This window comes from Mirounga leonina, unplaced genomic scaffold (assembly GCF_011800145.1).
Source record: "Mirounga leonina isolate KUSES-001 unplaced genomic scaffold, KU_Mleo_1.0 Mir_128, whole genome shotgun sequence".
In the NCBI taxonomy this organism is placed as follows: Eukaryota; Metazoa; Chordata; class Mammalia; order Carnivora; family Phocidae; genus Mirounga; species Mirounga leonina.
In genome coordinates, this window is record NW_023270320.1 from 24,440,581 (window position 1) to 24,459,979 (window position 19,399).

At 38.5% G+C, this 19,399-nt stretch overlaps 1 protein-coding gene across 3 annotated transcripts; it reads right to left on the reverse strand.

The window, feature by feature from the left end:
- Positions 1-231: 231 nt before the first annotated feature.
- F11 (coagulation factor XI) lies at positions 232-16,619 on the reverse strand. 3 transcript variants are annotated; one of them, XM_035004205.1, is made up of 15 exons: positions 16,565-16,619; positions 14,524-14,686; positions 13,123-13,229; positions 12,305-12,464; positions 11,015-11,124; positions 10,152-10,311; positions 7,926-8,035; positions 7,661-7,823; positions 7,465-7,571; positions 7,420-7,424; positions 4,038-4,204; positions 2,767-2,942; positions 1,990-2,085; positions 1,116-1,255; positions 232-690 (listed from the first exon to the last, which is right to left on the reverse strand). In XM_035004205.1, exons 1-15 carry the CDS (start codon positions 16,617-16,619, stop codon positions 529-531), a joined length of 1,881 nt encoding a protein of 626 aa, XP_034860096.1. In that variant the 3' UTR covers positions 232-528. The 3 variants fall into 3 exon arrangements, with proteins under 3 accessions (XP_034860096.1, XP_034860095.1, XP_034860094.1); XM_035004204.1 differs by lacking the exon at positions 7,420-7,424 and having other exon boundaries at positions 4,038-4,206; positions 13,126-13,229; XM_035004203.1 differs by lacking the exon at positions 7,420-7,424 and having other exon boundaries at positions 4,038-4,206.
- Between the last annotated feature and the right edge of the window lie 2,780 nt (positions 16,620-19,399).

Consider the following 19,399-nt stretch of genomic DNA (forward strand, 5'->3'; position numbering starts at 1 on the left):
GAAAACCGGCCATTGAATCTAGTCAAGTTCTTCTTTCACAAAAGAAAGATGTTCATGTAGGCAGAATACAGATTCTTGCAAATGGAGGGTGACTGTCCTTGTCTCTATTTTCTCCAGCTCCCATTTCTCACTTCATGAATCTTTTTATGATAGTTGCTTTTGGTAGTTCTACCAGAGCCTCTGGTGCCACAATTTGATTCTTGAATCTTAAAAAATATCAATACTTGAATCTTAAAAAACATCACCATAGAGTATTTCTCTGGCTCAGTAACGTGTGATCAAAAAGCAAGAGACTCTATGCTGAAAACAAACTAAGATTATCATAGAATGGAAATTTTGAAAATGACCATTTGTTTCTTTTGGCACATTCTCACAAATACCAACCCCCTTCAATGCGTTGCTGTCTCAGTATCATAACTTGTGGAGCAAAATGGCAGCCCAGCGTCTGTCTTTAGTGCAATCAAAACCCTCCTCCCAGAAATAATCTGATTTGCCTTTCAGGGTGTCAAATAGCATCTGGGAACTCTTTCACACTGCTTGAGTTTTCTCCAAAATCCAGTCCACATACTTAACCACGTTGGTGTAAACCCCTGGCCGTTCCCTCTGACCGCAGCCTTCTCCCCAGCTGGTGATGCCCACCAAATGCCAGACTTCGTTGTGTTTACAGGACAGGGGGCCCCCTGAGTCTCCCTGTGATGAGGAGGGGAAAGAAAAGGTGCACTGATGAGTTCAGATGCTTCTCATCTTAAATATATGTTCCTCAGAGTGATTTTGCCTAAAATTCTCTTCTTGGCTCTTTAACAAACTTCAATGTAAGTAAAACAAATGTAACATGGCTCCTAGAAGACTGCTTTTTAAATGCATTAAACTTTCTGGGGAGCCTCGGTGGCTCAGTCAGTTAAATGTCCAACTCTTGATTTTAGCTCAGGTCATGATCTCGGGGTCATGAGATCAATCCTTGCATCAGGCTCCATGTGTGGAGCCTGCTTGGGATTCTCTTCTCCTGCTGCCCCTCCCCCACTTGTGCACACGTTCTCTTTTGCTCTCTCTCTAAAAAAAAAAATGCATTAAACATTCTAATGTGAATATATTCAACTAGCTGAAAACACTCTTACCTTACAAGCATCCTTCCCTCCTTCTTTATAGCCTGCACAGATCATCTTATTGGTTATTTTATGCCTTCTGTATCTTATCTGGCATTCTTCAGTTGTCACCAAGGGTATGTTAGCTTTCTGGAGAGTATTTTGTATTTTGCCTGAAAAAAAAAATTTTGGCTTGTTAATGGAACAATCATATATATAATATAAAGATATGAATTTAAAACCAAAATCATACTTATATAAAAATCTATAAAAAATATTAGGTTTACCTCATAAAACTTTTATAATTACAAAGTATAGAGAAGAGATTGTTTGTTAACATTAAGTTCAAAACTAAGTATGCCTCTAACTGGAATTATTGCCCAGAGAAAATAACTGGATAACAGGCCAGGATATTTCATGGAAAGTGCTAAGTTTCACATTAAACTTCATTAAAAATAATTAGTCTTTAAAGAGGTTGTCATATTTAAAATTTCCAATCAAACAGATGTGGGATCCTCCTCACTTGGGTAATTTTGCCTTTTCATTTTTTTTAAAGATTTTATTTATTTATTTATTTGAGAGAGAGAGAGAGAGAGAGAGAGCACAAGCAGGGGAAGCAGCAAGCAGAGGGAGAGGAAGAAGCAGACTCTCAACTGAGCAGGGAGCCCGATGCAGGGCTCGATCCCAGGACCCTGGGACCATGACCTGAGCCAAAGGCAGACGCTTAACTGACTGAGCCACCCAGGTGCCCCGCCTTTTCATTTTTATTAACATGCTTTCTGTAGTTGAAGGATGTGATTATTTTACTCGTATTTTAGCTGTATGCCTTGATACATCAGAAAAGGGTAAAACTGAGCTATGTTCTTTACCTTTAGGATGGAGCACACTGAGAAACATCATTTCTTACCTCTTAACTTTCTGTACCCCCATCCAGTCACCCAGCAATCAGTATATATTACATTTCTATCTCCTTTGGAAGGTAGACATATGGGTCTCTGAGCATCTAAATTTTAAAAATCATAGTTTAGTCATCAGAATCAAAATATACCTTCTCTTCCAGGAGAGACTCTCTTCTTTCACTTTATATTATGTAGTGTGTTCTCTATTTATTATATTTGGGTTTTGCCTCATTGCCATTCATTTTCATTCCTCACATTCAGCATTATCCATCACATACTCTAGTGTGTGGAACTATCACATCACCTGGGAATTTGTTAGAAATGCAACCTCTTGAGCTTCCCTCAGACCTAGATGGGTGAGGGAATAAGGGGGAGATCAAGGCACAGGCCTCCCCATGAGCTCTATCTCTCTAACTAGGTCTGTGACCCTGTAGAAATTGCTTACTTGTTCTGACCTGAAATTCTTTAGCCCCTAAAAGAGAGATATAAACATCTTTAATATTCCAGTATATAGTTATGTCATTTGGTGCATCTGAGAAAGCCTGCAGAAAACTTAGCTCTTCACCCACACCCCAAAGTAAGATTTATTTTTTTATTTTTTATTTTTTTAATAATCAGGAAAGAGTGCCAGTCTTAACAGACTAAAAGACTAGCTTTGCAGACCCTCTCTCTTTCATGATCACACCACCTTGTGATTGCTGGGGTCAGGGCATGAATCTGGAGGTGTTAAACGTTACATCTAGGTAATCATTGTTGATAACTTCCCATTTAAAATTCCAACATACCTGTGTAATTTATTGCAGTTTCCAGTTTCAACAAGGCAATATCATACCCACTTTCTGCCACTTCATATTGATCATGAATTATTATTTCTTGAACCCCAAAGAAAGATGTGTCCTTTTTAACTTCTGATTGGTTTAAAATACCACTATAGACACGCAAGATTTTAGGTGACTCTACCCTAAGGAATAAACAATAGGAGGAAAAGAAATTCCCATTACCAAATAATTCCCAAACATTGGAGCTATATTGCTAATTACCTACATATTACTAATGTTTTCTACAGGTGGTGGGCTTTTTGAGGGAAAGGAGTGATTTCATGCTAAAATTTTTCACTCACATATGCCTCCTGTAAAAAGCTCTGGGTTAGTATATATTAAACACAAAAATGAATGAAGGCTCTTTCCACCCAACACACACACACACATTCTCTCTCTCTCTCTCTCTCTCTCTCTCATTCTCTTTCTTGATCTCCCTCTCATGAAGAGTTCCAGGTTCTAGTCTCAACCCTAGCATTATTACCTGTGATCCTGAGAAATTCACTTGGATTTTCTGGTACTACATTTTCCCATATGGAAATGGTTTTTTTAAAAAAAAAGTAAAGGAGATTATTGACTTCAAACATATCTGTGAGTTATAATGTGAGTTAGCTACATACTGATGAAAAACAAAAATAAACACACAATACCATGTCTGGAAACTCAGAGAATACTGAAGTGCAAAGAGCAAGTTTGGCCAACTAAAATTCCCTGGGATACATATACTCTCCCATTGGAGCTTTTAGGTCTGGCCAATATTGAAATTGACCTAAGTAGGGAATCCAATTTGAGGATTTATAATGAACTCTTCCTTCTATATTTGGAAACACAGGGAGATAGAGAGGAGGGAGGGAGAGAAGAGAAACAGGGAAGAAGCAGCGGGGGAGAGAGAGAATATTAGATTTAGAGAAGGGGAAATTCTCCTGTGTTTAGTTCTGGACCCAAGGCCCGAGACAATGCACAGAAGATATGTACTGGTGGAAAACAGCAAGAACACTCCTGGGCATGTGTATGCATTTAAATGGGAAAGTGAAATACTATGCCATCATGTTCCTGCACCTAATCTGATGCTGGTAGACCATAAGTGGTTCTTCCCTTTTGCCTTTTTTTTTTTCACTCTAGAAATTTAATTTAGCAAATAGGATAATTTACATTTTTAAAGTATTTACTAAAATGCTAATGATAGATTTAATATATGTGTGAGCCTGGGGACTAATAAAAACAGGAATTGTACTGACTCGTCGAAACAGTGAGCAGCTGTTAGTATCCACTGGTTTCCAATGATGGAGCCTCCACATAGGTGTCTCTGGGTGGGTGACGTGATATGCAAAGTTATCTGCCACGGCCACTCACCAGGAACAGATGCTGTTCCTCCAACAATTCTGGGCTTGATTTTGGTTGTACACTCTGCAACAGAAGGGTTGCAATGAGTAGCTTCCTAAATCTTCCTTTTCCATCAGTAGTTATGTTCCTTCAGGCACAAAGAGGAGAAAACCTTCCCTCGATTCCATATTTTATAATGACCCTGACTTGAAGAAATTTTATAGTCAAGCTGGCAAGCAAAGCATGCACAGGAAAATGGAATGACTAAGGCACCTTGTAATTACATACCCCCAAAGAAAGTCTCATCCGGTATTGCATGCAGTCTTATCTTCCCTCACATGATAACCCTGATGGTTCTTTCAAAGCAGTAGTTATCAAGTGTGGCCCTTGGACCTATCACATCACCTGGGAATTTGTTAGAAATGCAACCTCTTGAGCTTCCCTCAGACCTAACAGATCAGAAACTTGGACAGTGGAGCCTAGTAATCTGAATTTCGATCAGCCCTGCTGAAGTTTGAGAATATTATTATAAAGAAAAGTGAGCACCTTCCACTGAGTTGACAGCATCTATCCAATTCCCCCCATCATCTTCCCCTCAGGCTGACCTTTGGTCCCAGTCTCTCCTGCTCCAGCTGGGTTCCATCCAAACCTGGGCTGCTCTTCTGTTTGTGAACTGCTTCTGCCTTTTGGCCTTGTTGACAGTTTGAGGTTCTCTAGGTTCAACCCTTGATACTTTCCAAGGACTTTGATTCTGATTTACCCCTCTGTTTCTTCCTGTCTTAGCTACCCTGGGCAGGACAGTCCAGTCTACTTCTACTTCCTGGGATGCCAAACATGAGCACCCGCCCTCCTGATGGGAGCCTTGGCCAAATCTGGCCCAGTAACCTAGGGAGACCGGGGATGAGGCGCTCATAGACAACAGTGTTCTAGAGCAATTCTCATATTTTAATGTGGATATGGATCACTGGGTTGACTTTTATTTTTACTTTATTTTTATCACCTAGTTTTTTTTTTTTTTTAATGCTGATTCTGATTCAGTCTGGGGCGAGACCTGAAACTCTTTCTAGTAAGCTCCCTGGTGATGTCAACATGCTACTCCCAGAGCACACTCAGAACAATAAGGCCCAGAGGATCAGGGAAGCTTCATGGCCTTAGCTAAAGGAGGAGTGTGAAATTAGCAAAAGAGTCACTATTAGCAAAAGCCAAGTCCTAGATGGTCCGTTCCCTGGTTTTGTAGGTGTAAAACAACCTCTATAGGCCTTTCTTTCCTCAACCAGAAAATGGATATATAATCCTGGGGCAGACTTCAAACAGAAGGAGAGGTCAGGAAAAGGAGTCTTAGAGAAAACTCCAGTTGGTAACACTTGGAGGCAGGAACAAGCTTGAAGTGCTTGTGAAAGCTTAAATAGGCTGGGATGCTGAGAGGAGTTCTCACCTGAGAGTAGATGGGGTGAGATAAGCTTCAGAGAAATATTTTGAAGATTTTGACTAGATTCTGGAATTACAGGGAAGCTGTTATGATTTACAAGAAAGGAAAGGCAAAGTTTAGGACAATTAATAGGTAAGCAGTAACTAAAATATGTTACAAACAAGAAGGACTTTCTTAGGGATAAATAATAGGTCTTGTTCATTCTCTTCTGTCTCTCAGTTTAAACAAAATGCTGGATATATGTGTTTAGTGTTAGACTTTGTGTCAGGAAACATTTCTTTTGATGGCAATTGCTCTGTATCTTTAAGAAGTTATGAAGACCAATGACAGTATAAGACATGATAAATATCTCAGGTAGATATCCCCTCCCATTAGGGTATTATTTCATCTAGTATAGTGCAGGAAAATCTAATGATCTAGTTTCAGAAGGTGCCCTAAAAAGTCATAAGATTTCCTTTTACCTTGTATTTTCTGCTTCAGCTATCAGTTTCCACGTGATATTCTGTAGCCTTCACAGACCAGAATCCATACATTCATCAGAGAAGAAGATAATGAAAGAAGGAGGGTGGGGAATGGATTCTGCAATTTAAGGTGTAAGTGCTGATTCCCATTTTAGAAACTATATCAACATCACCACCAACAAAATCTGCCAAGTGCCAAGTGTCCCTTCTAGTGCTTAGCAGAACTAAGATGACAGAATTATCGTAAATGTTCCTTCTGTCTCAGGTCAATGTACTGTGAGGAAAACAGAGAGTCTTTGAGATACAACTTCATTGGCTGGCTTTTTAAAGGAGCTTGGGCCATCCAAAGATTCCCACCAGATCCCTCTACACTCCAGAAAGGCATGGTTTCCTAGTTAGGATATTAGCATTGGACACAATATTATATATGCTATGAAACAAGTTCTCAGAAGTTAAGGATTTACTCACCTTCTCATAGAGAAATGATTCTGACACAAAAGATTTTTATACTTTGAAAATTATTACAAAGTATAATCATCACTTCTTTTTATTCACTAAATCTCAGTTGAATCTTAAATTTGTAGTGCTTTATAATATTGGGCATTAAGCAATAAAAGTCTAAAATGCAGTTTTATGTAAATCAGTAAGTACTGAAGTCATAATGGGTAATTTAGGGAGGAGTGTGGTATATTCTTCCCTGTAGGGGATTTTGTCCCTTAGATCATTCTGTTTGCCTACAAACCAGCCCTTGCTACTATGCTCAGAAATTAGCCACTGGAATTGGCCACTGCTGATCTGATTTCCATTATAATTTTTATGTTATTATAGGTCTTCTTTAATGTGGACAATTTCCTTTCTACCCTACCACACTCATGGTTATAACTAAACAAGGTTTTACTGTAAATTTTTGCCAATACTCACAGATATGCAGAACACTTGGAGGCAATCTGAAAGAATGAAGGCCCTTGAAAAGGAGCTACTTTATTTCTTGAATAAATACATAATTTTTCAAACACATGACAACTATTTATGTTTCAATTAAAGGTCAAGTAGTGGCCAATGGACAGAAAATGAATGATCTAACCAAAATGCTGGTTGATATTCAATTTTAAAGGATAATAAGATCATTGGCCCTCATAACAAGAATCAAACACCAAAGTGTTGACTAAACCTGAGTCTCACCATGAAATACCAGCTGTATAAATGTGTTAAATTAAAACACATATTCATTTAATACTAGGCAATGCAGAGTTTAGTTAAGGTCCAATATTTACCTCTAAAACATGGTCAGCCTGGGTGACAGGAGCAAAAATAACAGAAAATTGCATCTAAGTTCATTTTGTACTAATTTTCTCCCCTTTGTGGCTATTATTGACTCTCTCCGTCATGATATATTTGGTATAGAACAACTCCTACAGATGTATTTTTTTCCTCAGGTAACATTAAACTCACCGTTATCCATTTTACATAACCTTAATGTATATCCAGAAATACCGCCTCTCCCATGAAGTATTTTAGTTGGCGATCCATTTGAAGAAAGTTTTAAGTAACATTTACCCCTGCAGGTTGGAAACAAAATAGTATAAGCACAAGGCACCCCTCAAAAAGATGGGACAGGAGCATCTATGTAACACGTCATAGGTCTTACTTCCCTCCGTTGCAAGATTCTGGAGATGGGGAATAGGTAAAAAATTGGCAGCGGATGGTATCGGTACACATTTTCTGGCAGGCTTCATGCCCTTTCACATCAACAATGTCCAATTCTTCTCCCAAGAAATCAGTGTCATGGTAAAATGAGGAGTGACAGAACACTAGGCAGCAAACCACAGATCAGATATGAGACACAAAACCTTAGCGCTTGTCAACCTTGGGTTTGCTAAGCTCGATCGGAAGAAAGCGCTTTTGCTGTTTACCTGGGACGCTGTGCCTGCAGTTTTGCAGACTAAAACCAGAAAGAGCTTTGTTCTTCTTAATGCGTGTACTTGGTAATCCACTTTCAGATGTTTTCAGGAGACAAAGGTTTCTAAGCACAAAAAAAAAGAGGAGGTAATGTAAATATATCATGTAAGATATATCAAAGAAAAAAACTATTTTTTATAGCACATATAAAAGGCAATTCATGTTGGTATTGAACAGTGAAAATTTTCTCATTTTGCAAGTACTCTTCATAAATCACCGAGTCAGACCCCATGATTTGTGGTAGACAAATCTTCAAAACTAAGCCACTTGCCTCCATAAAAATTTTCTGAGCTGGTTCTACTGTCAGTGTTCCTAGCATTTTCCTTCTTTACCTGCATTCTTTCAACACTCCTAGCCCATCTCAAAGATTCCATAATTTTCATGCTACAGAGAAATCTGCCATCCAGAGTAGCTGGATGACTCTGGATGGCAGATTAATTCCTGGCTTAGACAGGGATAAATGAAAGCCAACACAGACTGCATCTTCCTGGAAGGAAGTAACTTCTCCTAATTAGCCCCAAATCACAGTCTAGAGCAGTGCTGTCCAACAGAATTTTCTGCAATGATCGAAATAGTCCATGTCTGTGCCATCTGAGTCAATGGCCACTAGTGAGCACTTGGAATGTGGCTAATACAGCAGAAGAAATGAATATATAGTTCTATTTAATTTTAATTAATTTAAATTTAAAAAGCCAAGTCTTGGCTTGTAGCATTCATCTTCCTCTCTCACCCTGTATCGAGGATCCAATACACTACTTCTCTTAAAGGTATTGATTAGGAATTTTATAAAAGGAATAAAAAAGAAAAAGAATAGTGATTAACCCAATAGTACAAAGCCATCTTTCTAATTTGTGACATTTATCATGTCCCAAGGCTCAATCTTTGCACCTCCTCTCTTCTCCGACTGCATTCGTTCCTTTGATGGTCTCACCCAGTTTCAGTCACTTTAATCACCAGCTGTATTCTGGTAACACCCGAACACAGATCTAGAACATAAACCTCTCTTCTTAGTTCCAGATTTCTCTTTCCAATGGCCAATTCAACACTTCTCTCTGGATGTCTACTAGGCATCTCTTCTCTCTTGAAATCTGCATCCCCATCACCGGCTTTATCATCCTGTCAGTTCCCTGGGCCAAAAGTCTCAGAGCTGTCACTGACTTTCTTTCCTCCAGAGCTGACGTCAAATTCATCAGCAAATCTTATTGGCCCTACATGGACAATATCTCCCAATCTGATTACTTCTCTATCACTTCCACTCTGGTCCAAGTAGGGCAGCGTTTTTATCTATTGAGTTCACTAATGGTAGCAGTTGTGTTTAGAACAGTGCCTGGTATACAGTAAGCACCAAATAAATTGCATTATGTTGTTGAGTAAATGAAAGCAACAGATATATTGTCATGTGACAGACTGAGTACTTCTGAAAGTTGCTCAATGGAAAACCAGACTTGCTTGATGGACAGTGAACTTGAGGGCTTACGCTGGCTGGATTGCTCCTGGGGACACACTCCCCACATGGGCAGCTAAGCCAAGAAAATACCAAGGATTCTGAGAATTCTGATTCAGATAATATAGAAAACCTAGTTTTGAAGCAGACTTAATCTTAAGGTTTTTTGGGGGGTTTTTTTAGTCTTATTAATGAGGGGCAGCAACCCCAACAGATATCCCTTTAATGACCAAAGAAATTTCCTATGCTTTATTATGGTTTCCTGTATTAATACCCATCAGTAGGGAAACAGCATCTCAATTCTCAAACCTCCCTCCACAATTACCCCCAATTCCATTAATGTAGGCCTTCATTTCCACTTCTCTTCACTTCGGATTTGACATTTCACTGAAATTCCCAGCTTGTTCTGCTCCAGGTTCAACGATCTCAAACTGGGCATTGAACTAAGTTGCCTTTTAATGGTCATCCATATTTTCTTCATTCTGTTCAGAACTAGGCAACTCTCCCTTTGCTGAAGGTAGGGACCTCCCCCAGCTAAAGAAAACAAGAGTCCTTGCTAACATGGGATGTGTGGCCATTAAGTGGGGAATGGGAAGAGGGAGAAGCTAGGAATTCTTTGCAACTCTGATTTACCCAATGCAGATATTTAGATCAAATGTGTAGTAGCTCAGAATTGTTAACCATGGATTTTGAAGAGTTGTTTTAAAAAAATAGCACATTAATCTTAACTCCTTACCTTTCAGATTCCTTTGGCCATTCTTGAGAAAAGAAGGTAAAAAACAAACAACTGGGATGGTGAGTACAAATGCTGCGACAGACAAAGGCATCTGGGGCCACGACCCTGTCGATGTTACTGTCTGCAAACACTGTACTACGGAAAACATCCCTAATACAAGCTGCACAACAGAAGAAACCATGCTTAAGAAATCAGTTCACCAACATAACCAGTAAAATACCTGTCATCGTATTTGTAAATGCCATATGAAAAGTTGGTTGGGGGGCGAGGGACGGATGAATAAGCTGAGCACAGAGGAATTTTAGGGCGGTGGAAATTCCCCGTATGATACTGTAATGACATTGGACAAATGTCATGATACATTTGTCTACGCCCATAGAATATACAACACCAAGAGTGAATGAGAATGTGAACTGTGGACTTGAGGGATTATGATGTGTCCGTGTACGTTAATCAACTGTAACGAATGTACCACTCTGGTGGGGGATGTTGATAATGAGGAAATCTGCGCATGTGTGGGGGCAGGGGTATATGGGACATCTATATTTTCCCCTCAATTTTGCAGCAAACCTAAAATTGCTCTAAAGAAATAAAGTCTTAATAACAGTTTTTTAAAGGTTTGTTTATTTCAAGATCTTTAAAATTTTCTTTTAAACTAGGAAACGTGAAGTGATTATTCTAAATTCAAACATAGCTCTAATTATATAGGACACAATGAATTTTTTCACATGAAGAAGGTAAAAGATCATTTGGTCCACTTCATCAGTGAGCACATATTGGGATCCTAAGTTAGGCCCATCAGACATATCATCAGCCCTTACTATTTAATGGCTAAACCACCTCACTAAGTAAATAATAGTTACCCAGATTAGAAAGCGCACAGGATTTCAATGAAAATCCAGACACCACTGAACTGAGCTTCGTTATTCTGGTTGGTGTCCCCATTTGGGTGTACTTCAATAGACAAACGTTACTGAATAAAAACAAAAATGGAAAAATGTTTTACTCTTCTAAATACAAGTAGGAAAAAACATAAGGTGATAAGAAATTCCAATTTAGACCCTGCCTGGGCATTACAGATAAAGGACTGCTCTGGAAAGCATGGATCTGAGAGCTGGACAGCTGGACTTGAGTCCTCGCTCTGCCAGGACCTGGTGGGCCTGTGAATTGTGTCAACTTTATTTTTCATTACTCAAATGCCAGCTTTGGAGGGATGGTGGTCTGAAGAGTAGCAGGTAGGAAGTAATGAATTCTCAAGCCCTTCTCAATGTTAGCATTTTAACTTTTTTATAATGCCCAGCACCTCCCAAGTTCCTGGCTTGCTGTCCATGTTGTGTTAAGTCTTAGATGTAAAAAATGTAAAAAGATGTAGTATGAACTAAGCTAAACACAAACCATGAAAGCTTGCTTATTAATTTGAAGGTTCTGTTTTATCATTGGTGTTTTTGAAATAAATCTCTATTGCTTTATTTGCTTTGTACTCACGTCCTTGTTGTGAATGTGGACAGTGGAATGTTAAAACCCAAAGGTAAATCCAAATACTAGTCATTTGAACTTATTTCTCTCTCTCTCTTTTTGATTCTAGATAAGTATAATTTACTATACAACTCTAAAACTTCACAAATATTTCTAAATATAAAAGTCAGTGCCATTTTCCCCTAAACTTTTTAAAAAAGAACACAGATGCATCATTAGAGATCAGGTCATTTTTATATCCTACCCATTTATCTCTGGAATATTTCAAAATCCGGTATGGGGCAGGAACTTTTATTTAGAGAGGTCTGAGTAGGTTTTTCCTTTTGATTCTATAATCCTTTAGGCCAGGAATGGCACAGTCAGACCAATTGTAACTGTCTCAAAACTGCCAATTAAGAAATGTATCACTTTTTAAATTAGCTAGGAGATGGGTTAAGCATTTTTTTTATGTAACAATGTCAGTAAAAGAAGACTCCTTACCATAAAGGAAATGCATCCAAGTTGGGCTTTAAATGCACTTTCCGTGAAGAAAACTTATCAGCACTGTACTTATTATAGAAATGTCGTTTAGGGGCTAAACATGAATTTTGGCATCAAGCTGAGGAGAAATTCTGTTTTCCATCAGATAATGTAATGATCTACTTACTGTCCTTGGGCTCAGCCTATGGCTCACTCACCGATGCTCTGCGCTTGGAAACTGGCTTGTTGCGTATGTGAAAAAGTGACAGTGCACATCATTTGTGCATCTCTCTTGGCATTCCTGAACATTCCTGGCGACCGAGCCATTATAGTTCATGCCCTTCATGTCCAGGCCCACATACACATTTTTGTTGCAAGCTGGAAACAAAAGCAGAAAATATGGTGATCTTCCAGACTCCAGGGGCAACTGAAATAACGTTACCTTAGCAACGGTCCCTCCTGACTTACTCTTTCGACACCTACAGCCACTGTTCCTCAGAAGTCCTTTGTTTTCATCTTAATCTGCTTAATTTCTACTCACAGGTGGAGGCAGCAAAAGGATGCCAAGGTCCTTCTTATATTGCAACAATATAGGCTTGTAAATTCCTGTTTCAGTTTTCCACCCTGGCCTCCCTGGTCTCCTTAACCCCTTGACTGATTGACGAACCTATTCAAGAATCTTTTCACTATTAAGACAAGTGTCATCTCAAATTTTACAGGTGCTCTTTTGACTTGAAGTAATATGTTTAATAAGGACTTTTATATAAAAACTTTAAGCTGGGAAAGAGAAAGACAATAAATGAATGATGAGGAGTAATGTAGTAAGACATGTCCTTCAATAACGTAAATTTTAATGAATGGGGTGGTGGGAGGGGACATGCATGCTTAGTTTTTACTCTACACTGAAGGCACTTCATTTGGAGATTCTATGACCACACAGCAGGGTTTTGTTTTATAGTTATAAAGCCCTATGTGATGTAATTATACATATGTATCATAGTAACTAGTATTTATGAATTCTAATAAGACATCTTACCACTTATTTGGTGTGAGCATTGCTTGAAAGAATATCCAGAAATGGCTCCTGTCATATTCACCCTTGGCAGTGTTTCTGTTACACTGTCTTTCAGGATACAAGTAAACCTGTTTTTTTTTTTTAAATAAATAAATAACATTACTACATGAGAACTTCTGTTTTAAAATAATGGATCTTAAGAGCCAGCACACAGGAAGTCAAAGAGAAAGAAACAGACCACTCTATCTCACGCCAAAACAAATATTTTCTTAGCCAAACCGAGTTTGTTTCTCGTTCCAACATCCCTACACTTAAAAGATCACATACAGTATTCCCTACTACCTGGAAATGGGAGGGGGATGAACTATGACCTGTTGGTCAAACAACCCTCTACCTGTTTTGTATGGCCCATGAGCTGAGAATGGTTTCTATATTTTTAAATGGTTACATTTTAAATGGTTATATAAGTACTTAAGTAATATTCTTGATTTTGCCTCTGGACCTGTAAAGCCTAAACTATTTATTCCCTGCCTTGTCAAAAAAAGAGTCTGCCAAGCCCTGCTGTAGATTCTAGAATAGTAATTTAAAGTTCTGGGTACTATGTAAATATCTATGAATGCGGCCATAATACACAAAGATGTTGATAACTTAATTCTGTAGTAAAACTTTGTTACTGAATTTTCAAGCTCACCATGGAAACAAAAGTGGTGGACGGAATGACCTCAAATTTTAAAAATACAGCTACAGACACAAAACCACTAAATGCGATTTGTGAATCTGGAGACGATTCTAGTTAGTAGCTATAAAATTATATTTGGGGGACAACTGAGATGCTATAAAGGAATTCTTGTTTAAATTGTATGCTTTTTGTGTAGGAAAATGTATGCTGAAATATTTAGGGGTGAAGTATTACAATGTCTTCAAATTAATTCAAATGGTTAAACAGATAGATTAGATACATGATAGATAAATGATAGATAGGGAAGAAATGGCAAAAGTCTTGGTGGTGTCAGGGGATCACTGTACTACTCTTTGAAACTACCTTTATAAATATTTATTACCTAATAAAATAATTGAGGGAAAAGCACCAGTTTAAATAATATCCAATATAAATAATCAATCAAAAAGCAAAGAACAAAATTATTAAGAGCCATAAAAGTGGAGAGAAATAAGAGAGAAAGTGTACTGTTAAAATCTAGACCACAGAGAAGTTGGAAAGTCCACACTGAGGGGCACGTCTGCTCCTCCCTGACCTGTCTAAACACCATCTTTTTTTTTCTGTAATATTTCATATTTCAATTGAGGGCCAATATGTTTTCCAACTGCTGACCTTTATATTTTATAAAATGGTAGATGAATATTCATTGGTAAGTAATCCTCACGTAAAAACTATTTCCTCTATGTAGAAATGCAAACATTTACCATTTGGCAGGATCTTGAGATGACGATTCAGCCATGAAGGTGAAGAGCAAACAGCGTGGGTGGTAGGTGCAGATGACCTGGCAGTGCCTGGCACTTGGCGTGAAAACGGTAGTGATGTCTCCTCCTTGGAAGTAGGTGTCGGTCAACAGCTCAGTTACACAGTCTGTGATATAATACATGGCATGCCTTATTTTGGATTTTAGTTGCTCATTGTCTAATTAGATAATAATTTCACAAAGGCAAGCAGAGGAGGTCTACTTAACAGAAAACATGCCTGAACTTGGAAATCAGAACAATCAGCACTTTTATGTTAGTTTATTGGGTGAGCAGCCTCAGACAGAAAAGGAGATCACAAAATGGCACATTTGCCTCAATGGAATTGTGCTGATGGGGGATCGTCTTGGAGACGCGGGTGCTTTGTGGGTAACTGAATAACTGCACAGAGCTTTACTGGCAAAAGATGTTCTTTAGGGTCGCATCCAAGTCTGGAAAGGGCCACCTGCTTTTTCCTTTCCCTACTGCTTGCTTGTTGAAACTCCATGTTTATACGAAACAAAGGATCCAGAGAGATAATTTTTCAATAGTGTTTGACGGCCCTGGACGGGAGATACTATATCACATCACTATTGAAGATGGGCCAGTTTAGTAACAGGAACTTTAGACTCTCAGAAAAATAACTGAATCCCATTCTAACTGAAACCATACATAGGTTTGTGGGTTTTTTTTTTTCTTTTAAAGCTAAATTGCATAAGGGTTTTTTTTGTTTTTTTTTTTCTGTTTCTAGGAAGAGACATCTAATATTCCAGATTATGGCTCTTTGGATCATTATTAGTCACTGAATAAAAGGTTGTAGTTTTTAATCTTGGTATATTCCTATTAAGAAGTACTACTACATAGCCCATGATCTTCTTAATATCTTTCATACATATTTAACATATGCATACTATATATGTGAATGTATATATACAGATATAGTAAAACTGAAATACTTTGGGAAGGATAAAATATAACTCAAATACTTACTGTAGTAACAACCAACCTACCAAATATATGGGAAAGAATGTAGGTACAGAGCAGTGAAAACTATCACTAGAGGCTTATATTAGATGGCCCAGGGCCTTGGAAGGGGAAAATTTCAACTTTATTTTCATTAACCTCTAATGGAAATGTGGCATAGCCTTCTATTATTAATGTAAGTAACAAACCGACATAATGTTCATTGTATTTAAAAAGAAATTACTACCTGCAGATATCTTAAAATATCATTATCACTCATCACTAGTTTGGTGGTAATTATTATTCTGCATTTTTATATCAGAGTTGGGTTGTTGTTTTTTTTTTACACCTTAACTATATTGCAATATACTTGATTTTCTTGGTAATCCTGTGTATTTTTACTTTATGCCTTTAAGGCATTATTCTGAGAATACAGTCTAAATGGATCTATGGGGAAAAAGGAGTCAAGGATCCCTGCGACAGACTCTGCTCAAAACCCACCACATACACCTTCTAAATTACCCAACTACACCCTCTGCATATAACATAATGTTCTCCAAAATTGGCAGCTACCCAAGAATGACCTGGAGGTTAACGGAAACCTGCCCTCCCCTCCCCAAGCTGTGTTGCTTCCAACAGAGCTGTAATGCAGCCGCCCCATTAATGAAGTCTTATTTACACCTCAATATACTCCCACTGTCCACAAATCCCACCTCTTGGTGCAAAGCAAGTACTAATTACCACCAAACTAGCAATGAGTGATGTGGATTTGGATATAAATATAGGTACAGATGTGGATATGGACATACATATAGACTTAGATTACTACTACTATGAACAATTCCTGCACCTCAATTGCCTTCCCTGTTTTGAAAACCCACAGAGCCTTAAGTGAAAAATAAAATGATTATGTCCTTCCCTGGAGTAGATGGAGTGGGACCTTGGTGTGATTTCCGTCTCTGGGCTTAAGCCCTTTTGTTTTCTAGTCTTCAAATCAGGGAACCAAGCTATTTCCAATTCATACCTAAGATTAAGCTCTACTTACCACCAGAAACTGAGGCAAATAAAATGAAATGTACCACTTGATATAATAAAATCATCCTACAAAGAGAAAAATGTGCACATAAAATGTGAATTTATAATTAGTTTACTGCCATCAGGGTTTACAAAAAATAGGGAGGGAGGGGAATGGTTAATTCCATAGCGTTCACAGGGTTCTTATCATAATGCTGAATTTTACCTTCCCCACATCCCAGGACATCCCTCAGCATGGTTATGTGTCGTGTTCAACATTCTCCTAGTTCTGAAGAACCCAGAACTGACAGGGGAGATTACACCCCCCATCTCGGCTTCCCCAAGCCTGCAGGTCACCATTAAACAGATATTTCTCATTGCCATCATCTGACCCCTCCCCCACACCAATTTTTCCACTTTTGCGTTCTCTTTCAAATATTTTCTTTTCTTGCCATCTCTGAAGTCTCAATATAGCTATTGAAGAGCTCTAAATGACTTTCTACTTACGAAGTTTCCCATTTAAAAAATTCTGCTGCAAATATATTCATAGACCGTCCTGGTCACCCATAAATGTACTTATCCCAACAAAGCACTGAATTAACTGCTCTATAAAAAACTATCAGTGAGAAAAATCAAGACTTATTTTTTAATATTGATCTTGAAAATCTTTTTAATTTGTAAAACACTTGTCATTGATAACAAGTTACTAGTCTTTCATTCTGCATCTTCCCTCAAATTGGTTATAGATAAAAGCTTCTAAAACGTCAAGTCAGACAAATTTTAATAAATCAATCATTCTCTCTATTGTAAAAAAACATTTTTAAAGCTCCCATGGTAGAGAAGGTACTTCAAGGAATAATTGCTTGAGAGAAATCTTAAATAAGAATTTTTGAAATCATACCTGAAAACATTTTGTTTGCTTGTTTGCAACATTCTTAGTACGAGTGTTTTTCTTCTTCCCAAATAATCTTCATCCTCCTCTAAATGGGCTTGTGCTGGTAACGTTCGCTTTAATATTTACTTTTACCGGATCCCAATGTTATGTAACATTGCCTCTTTGTGGAGCATGTCTGGAAATCTCGGCATATCAAAAACGTCCCTTGGTCGAGTTGCTTGCTCTCTCAATACATTAAAATCTTTTTGTCTTATTTTACTGTGTATTCCAAAAAATGACACACAGAGATTGCTGGAGAACTTGGATTTGCCTGTGTGCCTTAGCAGTTGGGCAAACTCAGGTCAGTATTGCCAAAGCTTCACCAAACCACACGTTCAAATACCAGCTGTTAATCATTAAATCCAGCCGAACCCGAGCCTCACAGTCTACACAGAAAACAAGGCAGGTCTGATGGACTGACATACACAGTATAGCAGTGGGACGGAACCTCACCTGTTGCAGGCGGGAAGCTTCTTCCCAGGCCCACGTTGATACAGTTAGTCTAAGAAGCTAAGCTCTTTTTTATTCCACTCACAAACACTGAAAGTCTAACTTAATTTTTTTTCTTTGAAAAACGGAAAAAATATGGGACTTCCGTATCTTTCTTTAAATGTTGGCGCACTGAGACAGAAAGAGAGCTAGGAAGTCACGTGTCTAGCTTTTGCAGGAAAAGCCATGGAAACATAACAGGTCAATTCTCTTTGTCTTGGAGGGCGCCCCCTAGCGATAGGACCTGGTGCTTCACAAAGAGGAAAGCTGGTGAAACACGTTTTTGGGTTTCACCTGGTTGTATTTGTTAAGCACCTTCCTGTTGACCTTGAAAGAAGGGCTAAAAGCTCTATAGAAGCCGTGGATGAGGCATGTCCTCTGTTACTATTCATTAGTTTACTATTCATGGAACTTGAGCGGAAGCCATCTTTCTGCACTGTAAACCAGCCACCTGTGGGTCCTTGGCCAAGTTGCTTTCTCTCTGAGTTTCAGGTTCCTCATTTATAACATTAGACAATAACTAGCCCTAAGGATTTCTATGTGATCTCCTGGAAGCGTAAATAAGTAAAAAAAAAAAAAATTAAAAACCCTTTTTAGGGGTGCCTGGGTGGCTCAGTAGGTTAAGTGTGTGCCTTCAACTCAGGTCATGGTCTTGGGGTCCTGGGATTGAGCCCCTCATGGGGCTCCCTGCACAGTAGGGAGTCTGCTTCTCCCTCTCCCTCTGCCTGCCAACCCCCTCCCCCCGCTTGTGCTCTCTCTCTCTGTCAAATAAATAAATAAAATCTTAAAAAAAAAAAAAAAACACCCGGGGCGCCTGGGTGGCTCAGTCGTTAAGTGTCTGCCTTTGGCTCAGGTCATGATCTCAGGGTCCTGGAATCGGGCCCCGCATCTGGCTCCCTGCTCAGTAGGAAGACTTCTTCTCCCTCTCCCACTCCCCCTGCTTGTGTTCCTGCTTTTGCTGTCTCTCTCTCTGTCAAATAAATAAAATCTTTAAAAAAACAAAACAAAACAAAAAAAACACCCTTTTTAATATGTCCGATTTATGTAAATTTTAGTTCCTTCACAAAAAGAAGATAAATAAATAAATTTAAGAGAAAGATAATTTTATGGTTCAGAGAAGACTTCTATTTTCCATAGAGAAGCAAAATAAGATTTTACATTTATAAATGGAGTCACAATTTTAAAAAATTCTGAGGATGAAAGAAGAAATAAAATTACAGGTTTTCCCCCATTTGAGATCTTGCTGAAGTTATTGGTATCAGAGGAAATATTATACTTTGTACAGGGACACTGTGCTGATATGAGTGTGATCTTCTGAACATAGAAGATGCCACCAATTACTTTGAGCCTCTCAATATTTGGAGATAGAGACAATCTCCTTTTATGTCCATTACAACAAGGTTGACGTTATCTGAACAGCTTCTGAAAGTGTGTTGGGGTGCC